Source organism: Spermophilus citellus (assembly GCF_964194105.1).
Source record: "Spermophilus citellus genome assembly, chromosome: 1".
In the NCBI taxonomy this organism is placed as follows: domain Eukaryota; kingdom Metazoa; phylum Chordata; class Mammalia; order Rodentia; family Sciuridae; genus Spermophilus; species Spermophilus citellus.
In genome coordinates, this window is record NC_138182.1 from 183,167,179 (window position 1) to 183,187,603 (window position 20,425).

The 20,425-nt window shown below is 35.6% G+C and overlaps 1 protein-coding gene across 1 annotated transcript in view; it reads right to left on the minus strand.

The window, feature by feature from the left end:
• Positions 1–20,425, minus strand: part of SPINK5 (serine peptidase inhibitor Kazal type 5) — a gene marked incomplete at both ends in the record, with an annotated part of 83,408 nt that overhangs the window by 41,112 nt on the left and 21,871 nt on the right. The window contains 14 exons of the mRNA XM_081303142.1: positions 1,464–1,512; positions 4,197–4,324; positions 4,661–4,733; positions 5,443–5,570; positions 5,882–5,951; positions 6,673–6,800; positions 7,879–7,960; positions 9,202–9,329; positions 10,998–11,085; positions 12,482–12,609; positions 15,549–15,615; positions 17,061–17,188; positions 18,045–18,108; positions 19,954–20,081. Of these exons, the coding sequence (XP_081159268.1) occupies positions 1,464–1,512; positions 4,197–4,324; positions 4,661–4,733; positions 5,443–5,570; positions 5,882–5,951; positions 6,673–6,800; positions 7,879–7,960; positions 9,202–9,329; positions 10,998–11,085; positions 12,482–12,609; positions 15,549–15,615; positions 17,061–17,188; positions 18,045–18,108; positions 19,954–20,081 (1,389 nt within the window). The remainder of the gene's footprint in view (positions 1–1,463; positions 1,513–4,196; positions 4,325–4,660; positions 4,734–5,442; positions 5,571–5,881; positions 5,952–6,672; positions 6,801–7,878; positions 7,961–9,201; positions 9,330–10,997; positions 11,086–12,481; positions 12,610–15,548; positions 15,616–17,060; positions 17,189–18,044; positions 18,109–19,953; positions 20,082–20,425) is intronic.

Consider the following 20,425-nt stretch of genomic DNA (forward strand, 5'->3'; position numbering starts at 1 on the left):
GCGTGGGAGCAAAGTGCAGTCTGGAGTTCTGCAGAGGTGGTGATAGTTGGTTCTGCTAAGTCGCTTGTAAGCCATGCTTGAGCTAGAACTGTGGGCTTTGGGTCTGGAGTCCACAGACTTACTTGAGCCCAGAGGCTCTGATTTCTGTGCGGGTGGTCTTAATGCTGGTGATTTCTGCAAAAATCCACTGTATAGGGGTCTTCTCACACTCTCTGAGATATTGTATTCCATCTAGGAGAGACCTGGTGGAGAAGCTGCCTGTCTGCTTTCTTGGTTTCATGCCACAGAACAGCCAGAAACAGGACTTCATCTATTATGCCATCTTCCCACCATCCTGTTGTTGTAATTTTATCTGTTTATTCAAAGTCAGCCAACTTGTCTTCAAACTGAGATTTTTGTCTTCTACCAGGTCTAATCTGTTGAAGAGACTTTCAACTAAATTTTTTATTTCATTGATTGTGCCTTTCATTTCTAAGATACCTGCTCGGGTCTTTGTCAATATTTCTATTTCTTAACTGAATTTCTCATTTATATCCTATATTTGTTTCCTTATTTTTTTCACACAATTTTCTGTGTTCTCTGTTTCATTGGTCACTTTTATAATCATTCTTTAAATTCTTTATCTTCTGTTTCATCCACTTAATCTTTGGAATAAGTTACTGGTGAATTGTGAGCCTTATGGTGACACAGTCTCTTGTTTTGTTTCATTTCCATATTCTTATAGTCTTAAGTTGGTATATGTGCATCTGTTGGGATGGATTTCTCTTCCACTATTATGTGAAGGCCCCTTTAGGGCATAGCTCTCTCTTGATGAAATGTTCCAGAGCATCAGGTTATTATGAATATATTTCCAAGGGGGTTTTGTAGCATAGATTCCTTATTGTTTCTGTGGTGATAGTGTATCTTGACACTTTATTGTGTTAGTGCTTGAGGATCCCACTTTCTCTGTAGATCTCACAATAGTGGGGTCCGTCCAGTGGGTCAGATATGTTGTATGCAGCAGTGTATATGGAGTACATTCTCTGTTATTGCTCTTCTAGGCTTCACAATTCTGTGAAGGTATGGACATGATCTATATTGAGGTCCCTGATAAGTGTGCTGTCTACAATCTCTGTGTTATTCTCTCTGTTGCTGCTGTAGGAGTGAATGTCTGTGAATGGTTCTAAGGTTACTTCACCATTCTTACATAGGACATTGTTATCAGTTTGGGGTTTAGGTCTCCCTCTAACCTTAGAATACTCATTTTTTATAAAAATGAACCTCAAAATTTGAATAATTATGAAGTAAAATTGGTATTAGAAAAATTTCATAAAGACTTCTCTTTCTTTTTTAAAGGATACGAGTTTTCTTAGTTTATTTCAGACATGAAACAAACAGAAACAATTTATGATAACGAGATAACTAGAATGTTACTGTAAAGAAAAATTGCCAAGGCACAGAATCAGCATTTCTGAGAAAATTACCTTTGCAGCTTCCCTTTTATCTTTTGCTTTTCCTTTTTCTTCTTGTTTACTACAAGGGACGGGAAAAAAAGAGAGAGAGAAGAAATGTATCTTATTCCAGGAGAGCAGACCTTTCACATTCACAGACTGATTCATAGATTGATAATCCACTGCTTTGTCTATTCTCCAGATCCACCCATAGTACTTTGTCCTTTTATTTTTAATGAACTAGAAATGTTCACCACACCTCAAGACAATAGTGTGCAAGAGGAAGTCCTTTTATTAATGAGTAATCCATTTAATTTCCCAGCATGTGCTCTGCAATAATACTCTCTGATTTGCTTCTGTGGTCACTTTTATAAAGTGGTAATATTTGGTTTGGGCAGCAGTAGAGCAGAGTGGCTAAAGGGGAAATACTCTGGAATGAGATCATCCAAGGAGAATGAGATGCACCTTAGTCTCCCTATGCCTTCCTTGTTTTTAAATGAAGAGGCAATAGAGGTATGGGACAGGTAATAAGAATACCTTTCTCATAGGAATGTTTGGAGTATTAAATGAGTTGTTACATATAAAGTCTCTAGAATAGTAACTCTTACATCATATGCAGTGATTTATGCAGTGATTAGCATAAATGATATAAGGGACTGATATCATCAGCATTGTCATCATTGTAAGTAAACATTCCAAAAATAAGCATATGATAAAATGAAGTGAGAGCAATACATCTTTCTATGTTAGACAATTACTAGTGTTGCAAACTGAATTCAGTGGTTGGACCTATAGCATAGCTGGTATATGACACAAACAAATCCTGTTGTACAGACAAAAAAAATTGCATAATTTGTTAAAATGTTTTAATGTATTCTAATCAGTACAAGATTTGACCATCCATCAAATAAAAACATTTTTAAAAGATGAAAATATTATTTTCACATGGTATGAAAAAGTGCAAAAAATGACAATGGAGGAAAAAAGATCATCAAGAAACTCAGTAACCTTTGTTAGCATATCCACAAAATATGGGTAATAAAAGTGTTTTTGAATAGAGATTTTGGATTTATTGGAGAATTTTTGTATTTATTGTATTTATTAAAATAGGTTTAAAATGTGAGATTTTCATACTTCTTTATGTGAAAACTGACCTAAACATATCCAAGTTGACTAAATATTTTAATGAGGAATGATCAGAAAAGGCAGCAGAACTGACCACTAGGTGGCAGAATTATTTTCTTGTCTTTGAAAAGTGATTGTAGAGGAAAAGAAAAACATTGAAACAAGCCTATGAATAGGCAAATATATCACCAGTAGTTGGTAAAGCCTTGATAAGAGATTACGTCCTGTCTACACTACAGTGAGAAGCATGTTATAATTTTCTTTACCAACATGGAACATAACCTCAGCTGATTTTCTGCCCTTCTCAACTTCACTGGGCCTTCGTCTTTTCATCTGTAATTTGTGACAATATAGTACCTATTTCATATGATTATGATGAATATATTATGAGATTGGGTGGCAAATATTATCACATACCAGCCAATTACATCTATTCAATAAATGCTTATTATGATACCTAAGTCATCATCATATTGACTTTCCAAATCGAAAAGATTTTTAGAGTTCAATGGCTCTAACATTATGGGAGAAATTTGATGAATTATAGTGGCCCCAACAGAGAAAACTGAATAACCAAATACCTGTCAAGAAATTAAATTGGAAAACACTTTTTGTCAAAAAAAATGAGTTTGGGAAATTGCAGATTCTTGCTTAAGGGTTCATATCATTTCACTTATTTCACAAACTTCAGGTTCCCTAAAATAGGTAACTGACTTCTACACATGGAAATCATAATACTTAAGTCATTATCATTATGTTATTATTCATGTTAAACTCAAACATTCCTCTCTATACCTCTTATCCATTTGAATTCTATTCCCTAAATTCACACAGAATAAGTGGGAAGAAAAATAGTGAGCAAAAGAAAAAAAATCTCATAAAATTTCTATGTACTACAATGATACTTTACCTGTAATATCATGTATTTTCTTAGTTTGACTAATAATATTTCAGAGAGCTGAAAATAATTAGTATGATTGTCATAGATACTCTCTAATCTAGATAGGAAATTATAGATTACTTCTGAAATGCCTTATAAGATACCATTCTGCATCTCTTTTGTGAAAAATTGTTTTAATTGACAAATAATTTCTATTTATGAAGATAATGTGATATTTTTATATAGATATGCATGTGGAATGATTAAATCAGTCTAAGAAACATAATCACCTCATATATTTATTTCTCTGTGGTTAGAATATTTAAAATGTACTCTTTTAGCTCTTTTGAAATACATGATATATTAACTACAGTCTCCATATTGTGCAAAAGATCTCAAAAAGCATGCCTCTTGAAATCAGATCCTCTAGTTGAGATTTCCTCATTCCCAACACCCATCCTTCCCAACCCCAGTCTCTGTCTACTTCTGTAAGTTTGATATTTGAGATGTCATATATATATATATATATATATATATATATATATATATCAGATCACACACTAATTCACTTTTAAATCTTGCTTATGTTGTATCTCTTATGCACTTATAGTCTGAAAGTTCTCCATTTGCTGTTACAATTTTTTGGTACTTTTAAATATGACATTCAAACTGAATTCTACATTGAAAAAGAAAGTGCATTTTTTCCATTAAAACAGTTTTCCCAAAGCATTTCCCAAGCTCCCTGGCAGTGCTCTACTCACAAGAAGGCCTGACACATGGAGCAGGTGTTGCCATGCATTTTCCCATCTGGACCCTGAATGGGGTCATTCTCTCTGGTGCAAATAAGTTGGCCATTCTTCCAGGATTTGCGGTATTCACTACATAACTTCTAAAGAAATCAAGGAGGAAAGTTGGAGGTATTAAACAAAGTTTAGATCTGATTGCAAGAATGAGTGAAATTTAGCCTTTCATTTTTTAAACTGGAGGTCAACTCTTGGCCTATTTTAGGATACTTCTCAACTTTGAAGGCATGGATATTATTAAGCAATACTATCAATGGATCCTCAAGCAAGAAAATCACATCTGTACATGCACAGATGCAAACACACGAAAATAACAGCTGTACAAAGGTTTCATACGGTTTCAGGGAATTCACATGTTCCCCAATGCCACCTGTTCATCCCCAGGTTCATATGCCTCTGACTTATTCAAAAGTGTAGCTCACCTCAAAGGAAGCAGATTGTCTTTTATTTCTTGACGTACTTTCCCTCTTTTTCTTTTCCTCTTCTTCTGCTTGGCTAAATAAGAGTGGTTGAAGAAAAGATATGAGAAAGAACAGAGAATTTTCTGATTGAAAATAATCTCAGACAAAATCTGACAGCTAATTAACATGTTTTAAATTCTTACTGTGTGCCTAAGTCTGTGTTCATACTATGAAATAGGCATGATTTTATGTAGTAAAACTATTACTTTAACCACATTTTTTTTTCTAATAAGAAATCAGACAGAATGCCTAATTTGTCCAAGGACAGAATGGTAAGTGCAAGTGAAAAATTTAGACCCTAGTTCAGAGGTGGTTTTCTAAACTTCCAGTGCTCAGTACTATATCTATGATGATGGTCCAGCCTTTGCTTTAATCTGTCACTTAATGCCTTTACCTATATCATCCTTGAAACTCAATGGTAAGTCATTCCATTTTTGGAATCATCAAACTGTTGGGAATTTCTTCCTGGCATTGAGCTGGAGTCTGTCTCCCAGAGCTTTCACCCACTGGCTCACTGGCCTCAATTGCATCCATGGAGACAACCTGGAAAAGTCCTGTTTTGCTTCTTGGATCTTTCAAAACTTCCCTTGCCTAAGTGTAAGGACATGGTTTTTATATGTTTCTCCAATGAGGCAGTTTCTTCAAATATGTTTTAATTCTTGTAGTTCCCTACAGAAGTAGTTCCTCTCCAAATTGAACATAAAAGGAAGCAGAGAGGGCAACTAGGCTGTGACTCTACTCACAAGAAGGCCTGACACATGGAGCAGGTGTTGCCATGCATTTTCCCATCTGGGCCCTGAATGGGGTCATTCTCTCTGGTGCAAATAAGTTGGCCATTCTTCCAGGATTTGCGGTATTCACTACATAACTTCTAAAGAAATCAAGGAGGAAAGTTGGAGGTATTAAACAAAGTTTAGATCTGATTGCAAGAATGAGTGAAATTTAGCCTTTCATTTTTTAAACTGGAGGTCAACTCTTGGCCTATTTTAGGATACTTCCAAGCGATACAATCAATGGATCCTCAAGCAAGAAAATCACATCTGTACATGCACAGATGCAAACACACAAAAATAACAGCTGTACAAAGGTTTCATAGGGTTTCAGGGAATTCACGTGTTCCCCAATGCCACCTGCTCATCCCCAGGTTCATATGCCTCTGACTTATTCAAAAGTGTAGCTCACCTCAAAGGAAGCAGATTGTCTTTTATTTCTTGATGTACTTTCCCTCTTTTTCTTTTCCTCTTCTGCTTGGCTAAATAAGAGTGATTGAAGAAAACATATGAGAAAGAATCAGAGAATTTTCAGATTGAAAATAATCTCAGACAAAATTTGACAGCTAATTAACATGTTTTAAATTCTTACTGTGTGCCTAAGTCTGTGCTCATACTCTGAAAGAGGCATGGCTTTATGTAATAAAACTATTACTTTAACCCATTTTTTTTTCTAATAAGAAAACAGACAGAATTTCTAACTTATCCAAGGACAGAATGGTAAGTGCAAGCCAAGCATTTAGACCCTAGTTCAGAGGTGGTTTTCTAAACTTCCAGTGCTTAGGACTATATCTATGATGACTGTCCTTTGCTTTAATCTGTTATTTAATGCCTTTACCTATATCATCCTTGACACTCAATGGTAAGTCATTCCATCTTTGGAATCATCAAACTGTTGGGAAGTTCTTCCTGGCCTTGAGCTGGAGCCTGTCTTCCAGAGCTTTCACCCACTGGCCTCAATTGCATTCGTGGAGGCAACCTAGAAAAGTCCTGTCTCACTTCTTGGATCTTTCAAAACTGTGACTCTTCCCTGGCCTAAATGTAAGGACATGGTTTTTATTTGTTTCTCCAATGAGGCAGTTTCTTCAAATATGTTTTAATTCTTGTAGTTCCCTACAGAAGTAGTTCCTCTCCAAATTGAACATAAAAGGAAGCAGAGAGGGTAACGCCCTCCCTTGTTTCTCTGGCTGTGACTCTACTTACAAGAAGGCCTGACACATGGAGCAGGTGTTGCCATGCATTTTCCCATCTGGGCCCTGAATGGGGTCATTCTCTCTGGTGCAGGGGAGTCTCCCATCCCTCACCAACTGTCGATATTCACTGCAAATATCCTGCCATGGTATGGGAAGGAAGTTAATTCAAACATCTACATTGGCATAAATTAGTGTTATATTTTGATAAGCCCAGGAGTTTAATTATATTTCTCTTAAATGTAAAATTTAAGTCAACAACAATAACAAAATATCATTTTCTAAGAAATGGCCACACATAAGAAATAATAGAACATCACAATATGATGTCAGAGGTACACAAGCAAACCCTACCATAAACTGAACAGAATAAAATAAATGAAAATATACAGGTACAATATATCTGACAACTAAATGTCTGGGATCATGGAATTTGATGGTGGAAACCAGGAAAGATGTCAAGAATAATTTAAGTAAGTCTGCCAAAAGTAGCATTTTCCTAGGTTAAAAAAAATGAACTTTAGAATATGTGCACTACATTGTGGAAATAAAACAAGCCAAGAGACACAGATGCAAAATTATATAGCACATAGTGGAAAGTGGATTTCTGAATGGAGGTAAAGAAGCAAATTAAGAGAGAGGCATGAGACTAAACTGTATCCTGTAGCTGATAAGGAGTATCTGTGGGTTTAAGTATAGCAGTATTATGACCTGATTTACATTTTGCAATATTATTTTTACTGTATTAGGTTAATATTTGGATAAGAGGAGGATAAGAGAAAGGACAGAATCTAGAGAGAGAATTAAGCAACACTCATCATTACAACAGGTTGTGCTGATCATTCATCTAATGAATACTGTAATATTTCAGAGGTAAAATCCATGCCTTTTATAGAATCAGGGCATTTTTATTTCGACTCAGATATGAAATTTCAGGTATTCATCTGGAGAAATTGCACATGTACAGTTTTTCTGGATAGTACTTAGCAATAACTAAAAGCCTCTATCTGGAAATGTTGAAACTAGATATGGAACTCTGTTATTGACTCCAAGAAGTTCTTTATAGTTGACAAGTTAGTCTCTGAAGATCCAAGAACAGGAAAATATCCCACTGCATTCAACTCAATGCTATCTATCTGGGATTGAAGGGTTAGGATTTTCTGATAGTTTCTTTGAGGTGTTCGGTTAGAGGAGGATTTGTTAGATGAATCCCACTCACTTCATATGAAGGTGCTTTTTCGGATCCTCTTTTGTTTCTTGCTTGGGCTTCAGCCTTTTTCTTTTCTTCAGCTTCTTGTTGGCTGAATGAAAAAGAAAATAGAAGAGATCCATTAAGAGCAAACACGTGCTGATTTTTTTTTTACATGCCTGCACCACTGATCTTTCCTCCCTCTTAAGGAGGAGCATCCCTTTTCCTCTATCATGACATATCAAAAAGAAGAAACAAAGCAGCCTCAGGTTTGGTATAATACCTCCAGTTTGGTATAATGACTTCTTCATAGTTGCTACTTAACATTAAAAGAAAGATGGCAATAGTGTATCTGGAAAACTTGTTTTCTGTAAATTATCCTTCTTGCATATGGTGAGAAAAAGATCATCAAGGTTCACAAAGAAGATAGATATCAGAATTAGAATAATGGTGATATAACATCTGGAGGTGGAAAGCAGCTTTAACCAAGTTCACTGATTCATTTTCTTGTTTCTTGTTTCTCAGAAAGGATGAGAGGCAGAAAGGCCTCGGCTATCTCTGTTTTCAGGATGTGACTGCAACCAAAGTATCCTCCCTCAAGTCCATGGTCCATCTACACATCATGTAGACAGTGGGTTTCAGTTAAACTAAAATGCAGTGTTTATTCATAGCTATTTTATGTAAAAGCCAAAATATGATACCAACCGGTAAAAAAAAATCATGATTTCCACACATTGATAAACCAAATGATGCTAAATTTGTTTTGTACAATGCAGTTGTATGGTATGCACAGTTACCTGATGGTATTTCAGCTGTACATGGCTATTAACCAGAACAAAAAGTTAAATATAGCTTTTTTATAATCTAGATATAGTCTAATCCTTAGTTTGAGCATAACCAAATAAAGTAAGAACTATTCTAAATAGTAAAAGGAAACTGTTAGTTCTCACTTACTAAAAATGTCAGAGTACATAAAGTAATGTTTAAGATAATTTTAGAGAAGTTTGGCAATTCCATTCAATTTCTATCAGTGCTAACTTTTGACTCCAACCCCCATGGAAAATGAGGTGCCTATTTTGTCAAATAGGTTTACCTATGAAGCTTCAGTAACAAAGCAGCAACTAAGATTTATATAAGTTTATGTTTGTCAGGAGGTTCCAGTGTTAAGAGAGTGAACATCAGAGAAAACAAGGCAACTTAAAACAAATGACTCTGAGCACTTACTTTCAGCTCTACTGCAGCATTGTGCTTGTGACCCTTTCAACCCTCCAATCTTGCACCATGGTTTCCCTATCTATGGAACAAACTGGCTGTACTAGGGCACCATGTGACATTCAGAAACTCGATACTCACAAGAAGGCTTGGCACATGGAGCACAGGTTGCCGTGCATTTTTCCATCTAGACCACGGACAGGGTCATTTTCTCTGGTACAGAAAAGTATCCCCTTCTTTGCATGATCTCGATATTCACTGCATTGTTTCTGAATAATGAAAATGAGATACTTTAGACATAGGTCTCTATTTGTAAATTTTGTATGCTGTTTATTCAAAGAAATTGGAAAAGAGAAATTTCAGATGAAAAAATAATAAAACTGAGAATTTAGGACTACCAAAAATTTTGTAACACTTCCCTTCTTGCAATATTCATCCATTTAAGGATTCAACAAATACATGAAGAGCATACAAATATGAATGTGATTTAGGTCCTCTATTAGTCAAATAGAATAAGTAATTTCAATATACATGACTAAGAAATATAACTCAGGTCTAGATTAATTGTGTAATGGAAGCTCTAAGAACTTTTGACTAAGTTCTGTCTTGAGGATGTACACAGGATCACCATGGAACAAAAGTCCTTCAAGAGGAATTACGATATGCAAAATCCTGGCAGTATTATACTACATGTTCTCTAGAAATAATTTAACATTTCTTTGAGTATAGTAGCTAAACAATTAGTTGGGTAAAAAAAGAAATGTTTGGGAAGTGGTCAAAAAGGAGACCTTGAATATGATCAAAACCACACCTCTAAACTTCCAAAGGAATTTGGATTTTATCCGTAGGCAATGAAAACATGATAAATACATAGAGCAGAGAATGACAGAATCATATTTGTTTTAGAAAGATTGTCAAAGAGATTTGTGAAGGAATTGAGTGAATAGAGATTGAAATTAAAGAAACTAACCAGATTCTAGAAACAAAAAGAAAGGAGGATGGGAAGGAACCAACCAAGGTGGGGAGAGATGGGGAAGGGAGGAAATGGAAGTGAGAGATAATCGAATAGTCCAGGCATATTTAAGCACTAAAATTAGAAGAACTTGGTAAACTAAGATTAAGAGGAAGAAAGAAGTTAAAATTAAAGCCTAGGCAACAAGATGGAGTTACACAGAGGCAGCTTTAACGGGGCAGGTCACTCTGCCAAACTAAGCTATGTATCTGAGAAGGCTGGTAACAGTAAGAATAAATTTAAATAGGGTTTCTGCACAATAGATTTATAGCATTTCAATAAATGACTCAAATATACTCAAGGATATTTTTAAACATTGGAATTTCATAATGCCAAGGACTCATGAAACATCTCCTGTTCTATGAAGACAACAGGGAGGGTGAATGGATCATGAGGACTGAGGAAGATGGAGACTAAGTGTATTACAAGTTTATAGATGAGACAATGCACCTGTGCAAAGGGAAACTATGAGGTGTCTGAGCTAAGATAACAGCAATAGAAACAGGCAGATGGTAAGTTAAGAGACGTTTAGAAAATGAATGCAGCATGATTTTAAAGGAAGCATATTGAATTTGTACGTGGTTATTGCTTTTAAGATGAATATCTCCACAGCAGCTACCACACTATGGAAGAGACACAACACACTTTGAGTTCAGACAATGTTTGAATATACCACTTTCATTTGGAATGTGGAATTATTTTACTAATGAGCCTTGATTATTTTCCTCCACATGGATCAAGAAATGGTAATGACATAATCATTTTTATAAGTTTAAAACAATAACTATAAATTAATTTCCAGAAAACTTGTTAATAGTAGGGAAAATATTAAACAAAATTGAAAGTGCATATTAGAGTAATATGCCCACACATCCAAACCTCTCACACAAAAGGTCATGACCAGATGGATCAGACTCTTCCTCACCTCAATTTCTCTTTTAACTTTAACATTTTCTTCATTCTCAATCAGATTTTGATCTGATTTATTTTTTTCTTCAGAAAAGTTCCTCAAGCTGGAAAAATAAATAAATAATTAGTAGAGGTGCTTTAAAACTTCATGCTGAAAAATAGTCTTAGGTATAGATAGAAAAGCAGCCAAGTTTTCCTGGATTCTGGCACAAGCACATCTAAATCATCTTAAGCTCCACTAAAAAGATCTTCTTTCTCATCTCTCCTTTTAAATATTCCCAGCTTAAATTTGTGAAGAGGTCATTCCAGACCCTATAGAGACATGAGCTCTCTGTAAATCATTGTGTTGTTATACCTCAAAATTCTTCTCTTATAGAATAATTTTCATTCTGTCTTAGAACACGTAAACACGTATGTGCATGTGCGTTCATGTCCATGGCTTATTTCTGCTATTAACCATAAGCTTCTTCACAGCAGGGATCATCATTTATATATCTACTCATTCATTCCTTCACCCATCATTTAGTTAGCAACTATTTTTTGGTAATTCTTGGCCTTGGCCTGGGTATACGATCATGTATATATGAATCTGTCCCCTATTCTCTTGACACATATAGTCCACTAGGGTGATAATCAACAAAGAGTCATAGAAACAGTTATACAATTACCAACTGTGATGATTGTTATTAAAAAACATTACCAAGGATTTGAGGATTGATTTTTGATTAAGGACTTCAAGAGTTCTTATCCAAGTAAGAGAATCTTAAAATGCCAAGATTGAGAGACACTGGCAATACACAGCAAGTGGGTAAGAGCTTATAGAACTCAGGGATCTGAAGGAAAGTGTAATGACACTTGTCCGGGACATCTTCATAAATGCCATAATTGATACATAGTGGGATTTGTCCTTTTCCCAAGGCCACGCATCCCAGATAAAAAGGTAATTGTAATACAATTAAAATATGTGTAAACAATTTTTTTGAGGCTGTTCCATCAACTTTGTCACAATGATGTAATTACTAAAGAAAAACAAATCTTGGAATCTGCTTTTAACCCATTCTGTGCTACGACTGGGAACTGAAGCGGCTCACAAAGGTCCCCCGGGGAAATGTGAAGAAGTGTTTTCGAAATCAGCCCTCTAACTGGAAAAGGGAGTCAGTTTGCACTCAGAAAAAGAAACAAAACTTTAGGGCTGAGGTTGTGACTCAGTGGTAGAGCACTTGCCTAACATGTGTAAGGCACTGGTTTCGATTCTCAGCACTGCATATAAATAAATAAAATGAAGTCCATTGACAACTAAAAAAATATTTTAAAAAATTAGTGCTAACTTACTGATGGTATTGTGATTTGTGGAGGACATAAACTGCTCACACAATTCTCACGGACAAAAACTTCCACTCGATATTATTCTGAATAACATCAAATGGATGTTTGATCAGTCCTGGTGAGCCTTCACTCCTCCTTTCCAGAGATTGGGAAGTGTTCCTGTTCTGTACTCACAAAACTTCAGCACACAGCGCACATTTGTTGCCATGCATCCTGCCGTCAGGGCCACGGATGGGGTCACTCTCTCGTGTACAAAAGAGTCTCCCATTCCTCACTTGGTTCTCAAATTCCTTGCAGAGGTCCTTAAAAAGACAAGGCATTATAGTTACCATTTTTTACTCTTTAATCTTGACATTTTATATGATAGATTTATAATCACAGGATGTCAGGTCTGGAAGTATTGGTAAACACAAACAACATACTAAGGAGAATTAATGAGGAATAATAATCAATTTGTGAAGTTATTTGGCACTTTTATCTGTTATTAAAAGGCAAAAACAGCCTAAGAAAAAAGAAAGAGTGTTTCCTAAAACTAAAACTAGATCTTGCTAATTCCTAATCCATAGGAACAACAACAACAAAAAAAAGCCAAGATTTTTCCCACATGAACCCAACAAAATACTAGCCAAGACAAAAAAAAAAAAAATTCCAATGGACAAAAAATTGAATTCAAGAAATTAGATGTTTAAATTTTACTTAATAAGGATCAAGTCAAAAATAATCCAGTCCTCATTTGCAAGGGAAAGAGAATAAGATGGTGTCCAGCATTATGTGTACTCTGCTTTCTTTTTCCTTGTTTATTGAGTTTCTGACATGATAGGTTAAAAACCTCTGGAAGATGAATCTAATTTTTTCTCCTCTACCTTCGAGAGATTGACAGACCATCAAGACTAATATCTACTTAGATAACCTAAAAAGATTGTGAATTATCAAAGTAACCAAAGAGAGATTCCTTCTCAGATTTCCTGAAGCTTTGGAAAGAACTTTCAGGTTTCCCCCCTGTGTTTTGAAAGCTCTATTTGGTGAGGGCTATACTTAACAAAAAAACATACCCCAAATTCCTCTGGGTTTGAGATCTCCACATCATATGCTGTGATGGCATATATTACTATAATATGTAAACTATTAAAAAATTTACTATATAAACTTTTCAACTGTGTGACCCTCATCCTTCCATTTCAACCAAGGAAACATGAGCATAAAGAGGATGACTGGGAGTCAGAGAACCTGGGCAGTCAGACTGTGGCTCGACTCACTGGGAGACCATAGCAAAGTCCCATCACCTTTGGGAACTCAACATTGCCACCCACACAGTGAGGTTTTTGGAATAGAAGATTTTAAGGATCTGTTTTAGATCAAGCATTTTCTGATTTTTCTTTATGATTCAAATTTCAATAGGGTGCTTTAAAGGAGAATCCTAATTGCCTCCTTATAATAAGGTACTTGTTTATGGAGGAGTAAAGGGTATGTGCCAAACTTCCTGGTTGTAACAATCTAGGAAAACAGATGCTGATAATCATGACACGGTAATAAAATCAATGCCTAATGATTCCCATAAGGGAAGCAATGATAATTTCGGTTTATAGGTTGTGATTCATCCAAGGAGATTCTGAAGAAACACTTTTGTGAGCAACCCACTGACAGGTTAATTATAGAGCCATATTGAGCCATCAGTGTTAGGCAGTCCTATTCAATACAGTTACACCTAATGACCCCAGCCACATAAAGAAGCCAGAGTAGCCCAGACACAGAGAAAACCAGGGGAGAACAACTTCCTGTATTCGGGAGTAATAAATGCTACCTATCACAGGACCCTTAGACCAAAATTTACCAACCACCATGGAAGGACTACTTTCAATCCTTGGAGAGTGTCCAGCACATTGTGGAGGGTTCTCCATAGCCTTTTCTTCAAATTTTAACTCAGAATACCCCACTGAATTTGGAATTTTGTTTCATTATCTAACACTGTGACGTGGAAGGAGGGTCTGCTCTTGATTTCCAAACACTGTGTCTGTATTTTCCATAGGAAAACACAAACCCTACAATCCACAAAAATAATGTTTGTGTTAGTACAAAGAATGCAGGATGTAGAATCACAGTCCAACAGGAAGAAGAGAAAAAATCGAGGTCATTCATCCAACCTCCTTATTTTGCTGACAAGAAAATTGAGACCCAGAGAGGAGAAGATTTGCTTTGTCTCACACACCCACAGCATGACAAAACAAAGCTAAAACCCAGGTGTCCTAACTTCACAAAGGCCAGTCACTTAGCAAAGCAATTGCTGTACTTCTTATTTAAAGTTGGTTTGATGTGACTTAAAATCCAAATTGCATTAGCTACAGTGACTCTTTAGTTAACAAAAGGAATAACTTTTTGTATTAGATTGAAAAATAATTAAATTATCAAATATTTTTTGGGGGGAAAACCCCTTCATTTTAAGAGTATTTTTTGAACCACCATCTCAATTTTAGAGATATTCATTTAAGCAAAAGCAATACCTTTATAAATGCAGATCTCAATAAGGTAATAACCATATGGAAAAGTGAATAACTCTGAACTCTGTCAGAGGAATTTGTTATAAAATACATCAGGGAGTACATTGTTTGAAGAGTTTAAAGTCATTCCTCATTTATATTATGTTGCAATTGTTCAAAATATTATTCAAGGTAAAATGGTTTAAGCCATGCCAGGGAGAAGGATTATAAAAATTAGTAAGATTTAGTATAAATCAAACTTGATCCTTTTGGAGGGACTAGGAAACAAAGGTGGAGATTCATGTTTTGAGGTTTGAATGGGAAACGTTGGTTTAAATCTGAACCTAATGATAATAAAGTAGGAATAATCAACTTGTGGATTTTTTAACATTAAAACTAAGCAATGTAATAGTCAATTTGAGGAATTTCAGCCAGGTGCAGTGGCTCACACCTGTAATTCCAGTGGCTCTGGAGGCTGAGACTAGAGGATCTCTAGTTCAAAGCCAGCCTCAGCAATGGCGAAATGCTAAGCAATTCAGTGAGACCCTGTCTCTAAATAAAATACAAAATAGGTTTGGGGATGTGGCTCAGTGGTCAAGTGCCCCTGAGTTAAAAAATAAATAAATAAATTTGAGGAATTTTAACATTCAGAAGAAGCCACATGGTAATAAAAGACAATGACATTATTGCATTATTTTAAACTTTCAAGCATAATTTGGTTAATGTTCATAACCACATGAGCCAAATTATATTGGTGAATCATTTACCTTTTCAGCATTTCTTCGAATTCTATTTTCACCTTCTCGCTTGGCATTTTCTGCAGCTTCTTTCAAACTGTTACAGAAAGTAAACAGCTGGTTAGTTTATGGCTCGATCCTATTTTCAGAATCCAACCTTACTCTAAGCACTTTTGTGTCCTCTGCCATAACCTGTTGAAACTGATCCATTTGCAGGAGACAAGCATTTCCCTGTCTTGAATGCTTGAGCCAGAGAAATTATCAAAGATAAGGAAGGGTGTGAAACTGACTCACTGCCAGTCAATTAGAAGCTTTGTTCTGTACGAGTGGATGGGTGTGCCACCTTGATTGACAAACAGGAGGCTGTCAGGAAAATTCCCTCTAATAGGCAGAACCAAGGTCTTTAGAACAATGCTGTGACAGGTGAAACCAAACTGCACATCTGAGGCATTGCTATCCACACCCTTGTGTTTAGCTTCTTAAACCTTAAAGCATTTGTTTGCCTTCATGTAAAGGAATGGTTGTTAATAAAAGCTAAATTTGAATTGAGCTCCTAAACCCTTTCACATCTATTACCTAATTATAGTCTCATCCTGGAGACAGGCATTGCAATATCACTCTACAGTGGAAGAACCAGCTTAGAAAGCTCAAATACTCTTTTTCAGCTGGTGCTTGAAAAGAAACAGAAAACTACAGAATTTAGGGCAGGTTTGAACACCAAAAGCACATACCTCTTAGGTAAGAAAGTGGAAATCCACTTTCCTGTCTGGAAACCAATAATAATCACTGTCTGCTGAACCTGATAGAACATGCCCTTGGAATTTACAACTGCTGACGGTCATTTTCAAAAGCAAGTGTGAAGTTTATTAATCTGCTAAATCTTCTTTTGCCCTGATTTTAAAGATTCAGTAATGTAAATATAGCACTTCAAGGCTTGCTGCTACAAGGATTAGAGTCTATACCTAGTTTAACAGACAGAATATAAAAGACTAATTGCCTCATATTCATATCTGAGTCTCCAGTATCTAAAACAGTGCAAGGCCCTCAGATAAAGGTTCACCCAATTGTTCTTTTTCTTTTATTACATTCACTTAAACTAACAATTAATTCAGACACATGGCACTATTATTATTATTATTATCATCATTATTTTTATCAAAGTTAAACTGTCATTATTCAACAAGGATCTCTCCACATGCCCAAATGAAGCAATGCATGCCAAATTACTGACCTAGATCATTCTATATAAAATTGTTTCTGAATATTAAAACATTATGCCTTATAAAACACTGGGTATTTCCAAAAATGCAGGGTCTCAAATTTAATAATGAGCATAACCACTTTATTCTCTCCTTTTTAGAAACTACTTTTGATTATATGAAGAAAAAGAAAAAAACAAGCCATTCTGAAAGCAAAGCCTGTTTCACATTATAAAGACAAAGGATTGCATGCTTCCTAAAAAGAATGTTTGCTCCATGGAGGGGTTCCTGGGGAGAAACCCTGTGCATGCTCAGAGGACCACCTGGGTATGAGGATACTTACAAGAGTTCAGCACACATTGCACACTTATTGCCATGTGTTCGCCCATCAGGACCAAGAACTGGATCGTTTTCTCTTGTGCATCCAAGTCTTCCATCTTTCACATAGGCCCGAAAAGCACTGCATACATCCTGAAGAACAGGGAAAGGAACTTGGCATTTGTTAGAATGACTGCAGTACTTACAACACTGCTTTCATAAATTTTACAGAAGCCAGCACCTCTTGCATCATGATGGCCCTAGCCATCTAAAGCAGTGCCAACTGTGTAGAGGCAGCTCAATGAGTAGTTGTAATTCATATACTTAAGTATATTTACTTATTTACTTATTCATTCATTAGTGCATAAGCATGATGATTGTGCTAGAATTCAGGTAGCTCACTATCTCCTAGGATATTCAGATAAAGAAACATTTAAAATAGTATGTGCTAAAATCCTTCAGGGAGGTAATATCAAGTACCTCAGAGGCCTAAAGCAAGGGAACTGAACTGTGAAGAGCAGGAATGTTCTTCAGCTAGAAAATGTCAAGCCCCATTGTGACACTTTCTTTTATCCCCTACCATTGCAGACTCACAGAATCAGCATTGAAAGTAGCTATTTATACTAAATATCATTTAAGTGAAGTAATTTACAAGACCTTCTGTCAGCAAATGACAACTCTGGAGTTTCAAATCAGGTTAAATGACTGAACTTTAGGGCCCTTTTCACCACACATGCAGTTTCCTTTAGATTGATTGCTTGATTTCTTTTTTTTAAATAAAAGCAGAAATAGAGTTGGAAGGTCTAACCACCTACGTAAAGTGATTCTTTTCAGGAACTATCAACTACTTTTCCATATTAGCTGGTGTATTCACTATTCCACTTCAAGCAAAACAAGAACTACTTCCTTGCAGGCATGCACCAAAGAGGAAGAGGACAGCACCCACTTTCTCTATGAGGTCATCCCCCACCCACCCATGGCTTTCCCCCACCCTGACTCCTGTCCTCACCTGTTCTGGATTATTGCTTTCACATTTTCCCTCGCTTTTTATGCCAACTTGGGAGCTGGTCTTCCTGAAATCACAAGTTAGCAGATTTACCAGTTAATATCACAGAACTAACTCCCCACCATTCCCACTTTGCTTCTCTTCCTTGTATTTTGATTCTTTTTTCCTCCTGAGAACAGTGCTACATTCCATTCTTTACTTCAGTTGTCTAATGACAGCCTATTCAGTTAGAACCTGAAGTCAAAGAAATGGCCATGTTGAAAGGCTGATAACATTCAGAGTTGTGAATGTAATTTCCAGAGACCTTTTGTTTCCTGTGTCTGGGGTGGGAATTCACATCAGAAGATGGCCAAAGGAAGAATTGTAATTAGATGCAAGATGCTCTCAAGATCTTTGCTGTAGTTGCTCTTGTTATTTTTAGTAAACAAATTCAAGCTTTTATTATCCAGCATCCCATTATAGTTCTCTTCATTTGGGTTACACTGAATAGTAATCCATTTTTTCAAGAAAAGTACTTTAAATTCTGATAATTTACTCTGTTTAGTCTAGTAGACCTTTAAAAAATATCTGTTAATATAGAACCATAAAGGTAAGACACTTCCTAATTTCTAAAAAGGCAGCTTGCAATTTAAGATCTGTATAACAACAAAAATAACACAAATAAAAATAAAATATGTAAGACTGATAAGAAAAGAAGTTTGTTTTCCAATGATATTGGCTGAGGAAAACTATTAAAATTAAATTCTTAAAATATTGTGAAAGAAATAAATTTCTTTCTTAATATTTTAAATTCTTAAAATTTAAATTTTAAATTCTTAAAATATTGAAAAAGAAACCTAATGGGCAGTATGTTTCTCAGTGTATAATAATAAGGAGTATTCTAGAAATCTAAGGAGAGGAATTTTCATCTTGATTAGATATTTGAAGATGTTAGACAGGATTCCTCACTCAAGACAGTAAAAAACAAGTGTTTCTTTTGTTTGCAATTGTGTTACAAAATAAATATATCTCATAACAACCTGCATGTTCTTCACATGTCTATTTTCCTTTCTGTTTCTTTATATTGGCCCTTGGTGGGAGTTCAGAGCCTAATTTTAGAATGTTTTCTGAAAATTTGAACATGTGAAGGATCAGAGTTTTATTTTGGTGGGAGATCCTTATTGTAAGAAAAGATAAAACTTAAAGAATATCAAAGAATGAGTATGGCCCGACTACTCTTTTCATACATTAGTTATTATATTTGCAAAAACTCAAGAGCAGACAACTCAAGATTGAGGTCACAATTCAGAACCTGCACAGCAGGTCTGCATCTTGTTGATGGAAAACAATCAATAACCAAGCCTAGCCTCCAGGGTGGAGAAGGAATAAAACGGGGGCAAAATATAGGGCAGTGAGATGCTTTATCTATTGGGCAAAGATTAAATAGATGAGAAGAAATTCATTATTTAAAGGTCCAATTTCTTACTCTAATTAATTAATGAATACTACTTTAATTAATGAACACATATATCATTTGAGATGAAATCAATCTCTGTTTAAAATGGCATGTTAGATAAATAAATTGATAGAAGTGTGTAAGGACACACATGTATACGTATAACATCCATATTGCATACAGGTATATGTCTATATATGTACATACACACATGTGTACAGATATTATACATATTCACACACATATATAAAATCTCCCTATCCTGTTTACTTAATAAAGACAGTGATGACAGTGCACACAAAAGTAAAATATAAAATTATGCTACACACATAACTCTACATACTCCTTTCTTAAAAGTGGTAAAAAAAAAAAAGTGGTACTAATAGCTTATGGGTGGTTAACTTCCACGAAATGAATTATCTTAAAGATGGGGGGAAGACGTCCTATGACTATGCAGAGAACAGGCAGACCACTCACTGATTCTCAGCACACAGTTCACATCTGTTGCGGTATGTTTTCCCATCTGTGCCACAAACTGCAGCATCATCAGCAGTACAGATAAAATCCCCATCTTTTTCTCCTTTCTGGAAATCACTGCAATTCAGCTGAAAGAGACATTATCAAGGAGCATTAAAATACAAGAAATAAAATATTCATTAGATACAAATAGGTTAAAAGTTTAAGCCCAGAATCACATAACTCACCATCAGAAAGAAAAAAAAAAACATATCAAGATCAGTAAGCTAATAAAATCATGGGTAATGGAACATATCTAAGAATAGAGATATAATTACCTTTCAAAAGAAAGGATCTCAGTATGATTTCCACCACATGCTATCTGGGTGGAGTTGGTAAAATCACTTCTCTAAAACTTAGTACACTGTCAAATCCTGCCCTCCTTCTCCAGAGAGTGTTAGTGAGGCTCCACAGGTAATGTATATGAAAAGTC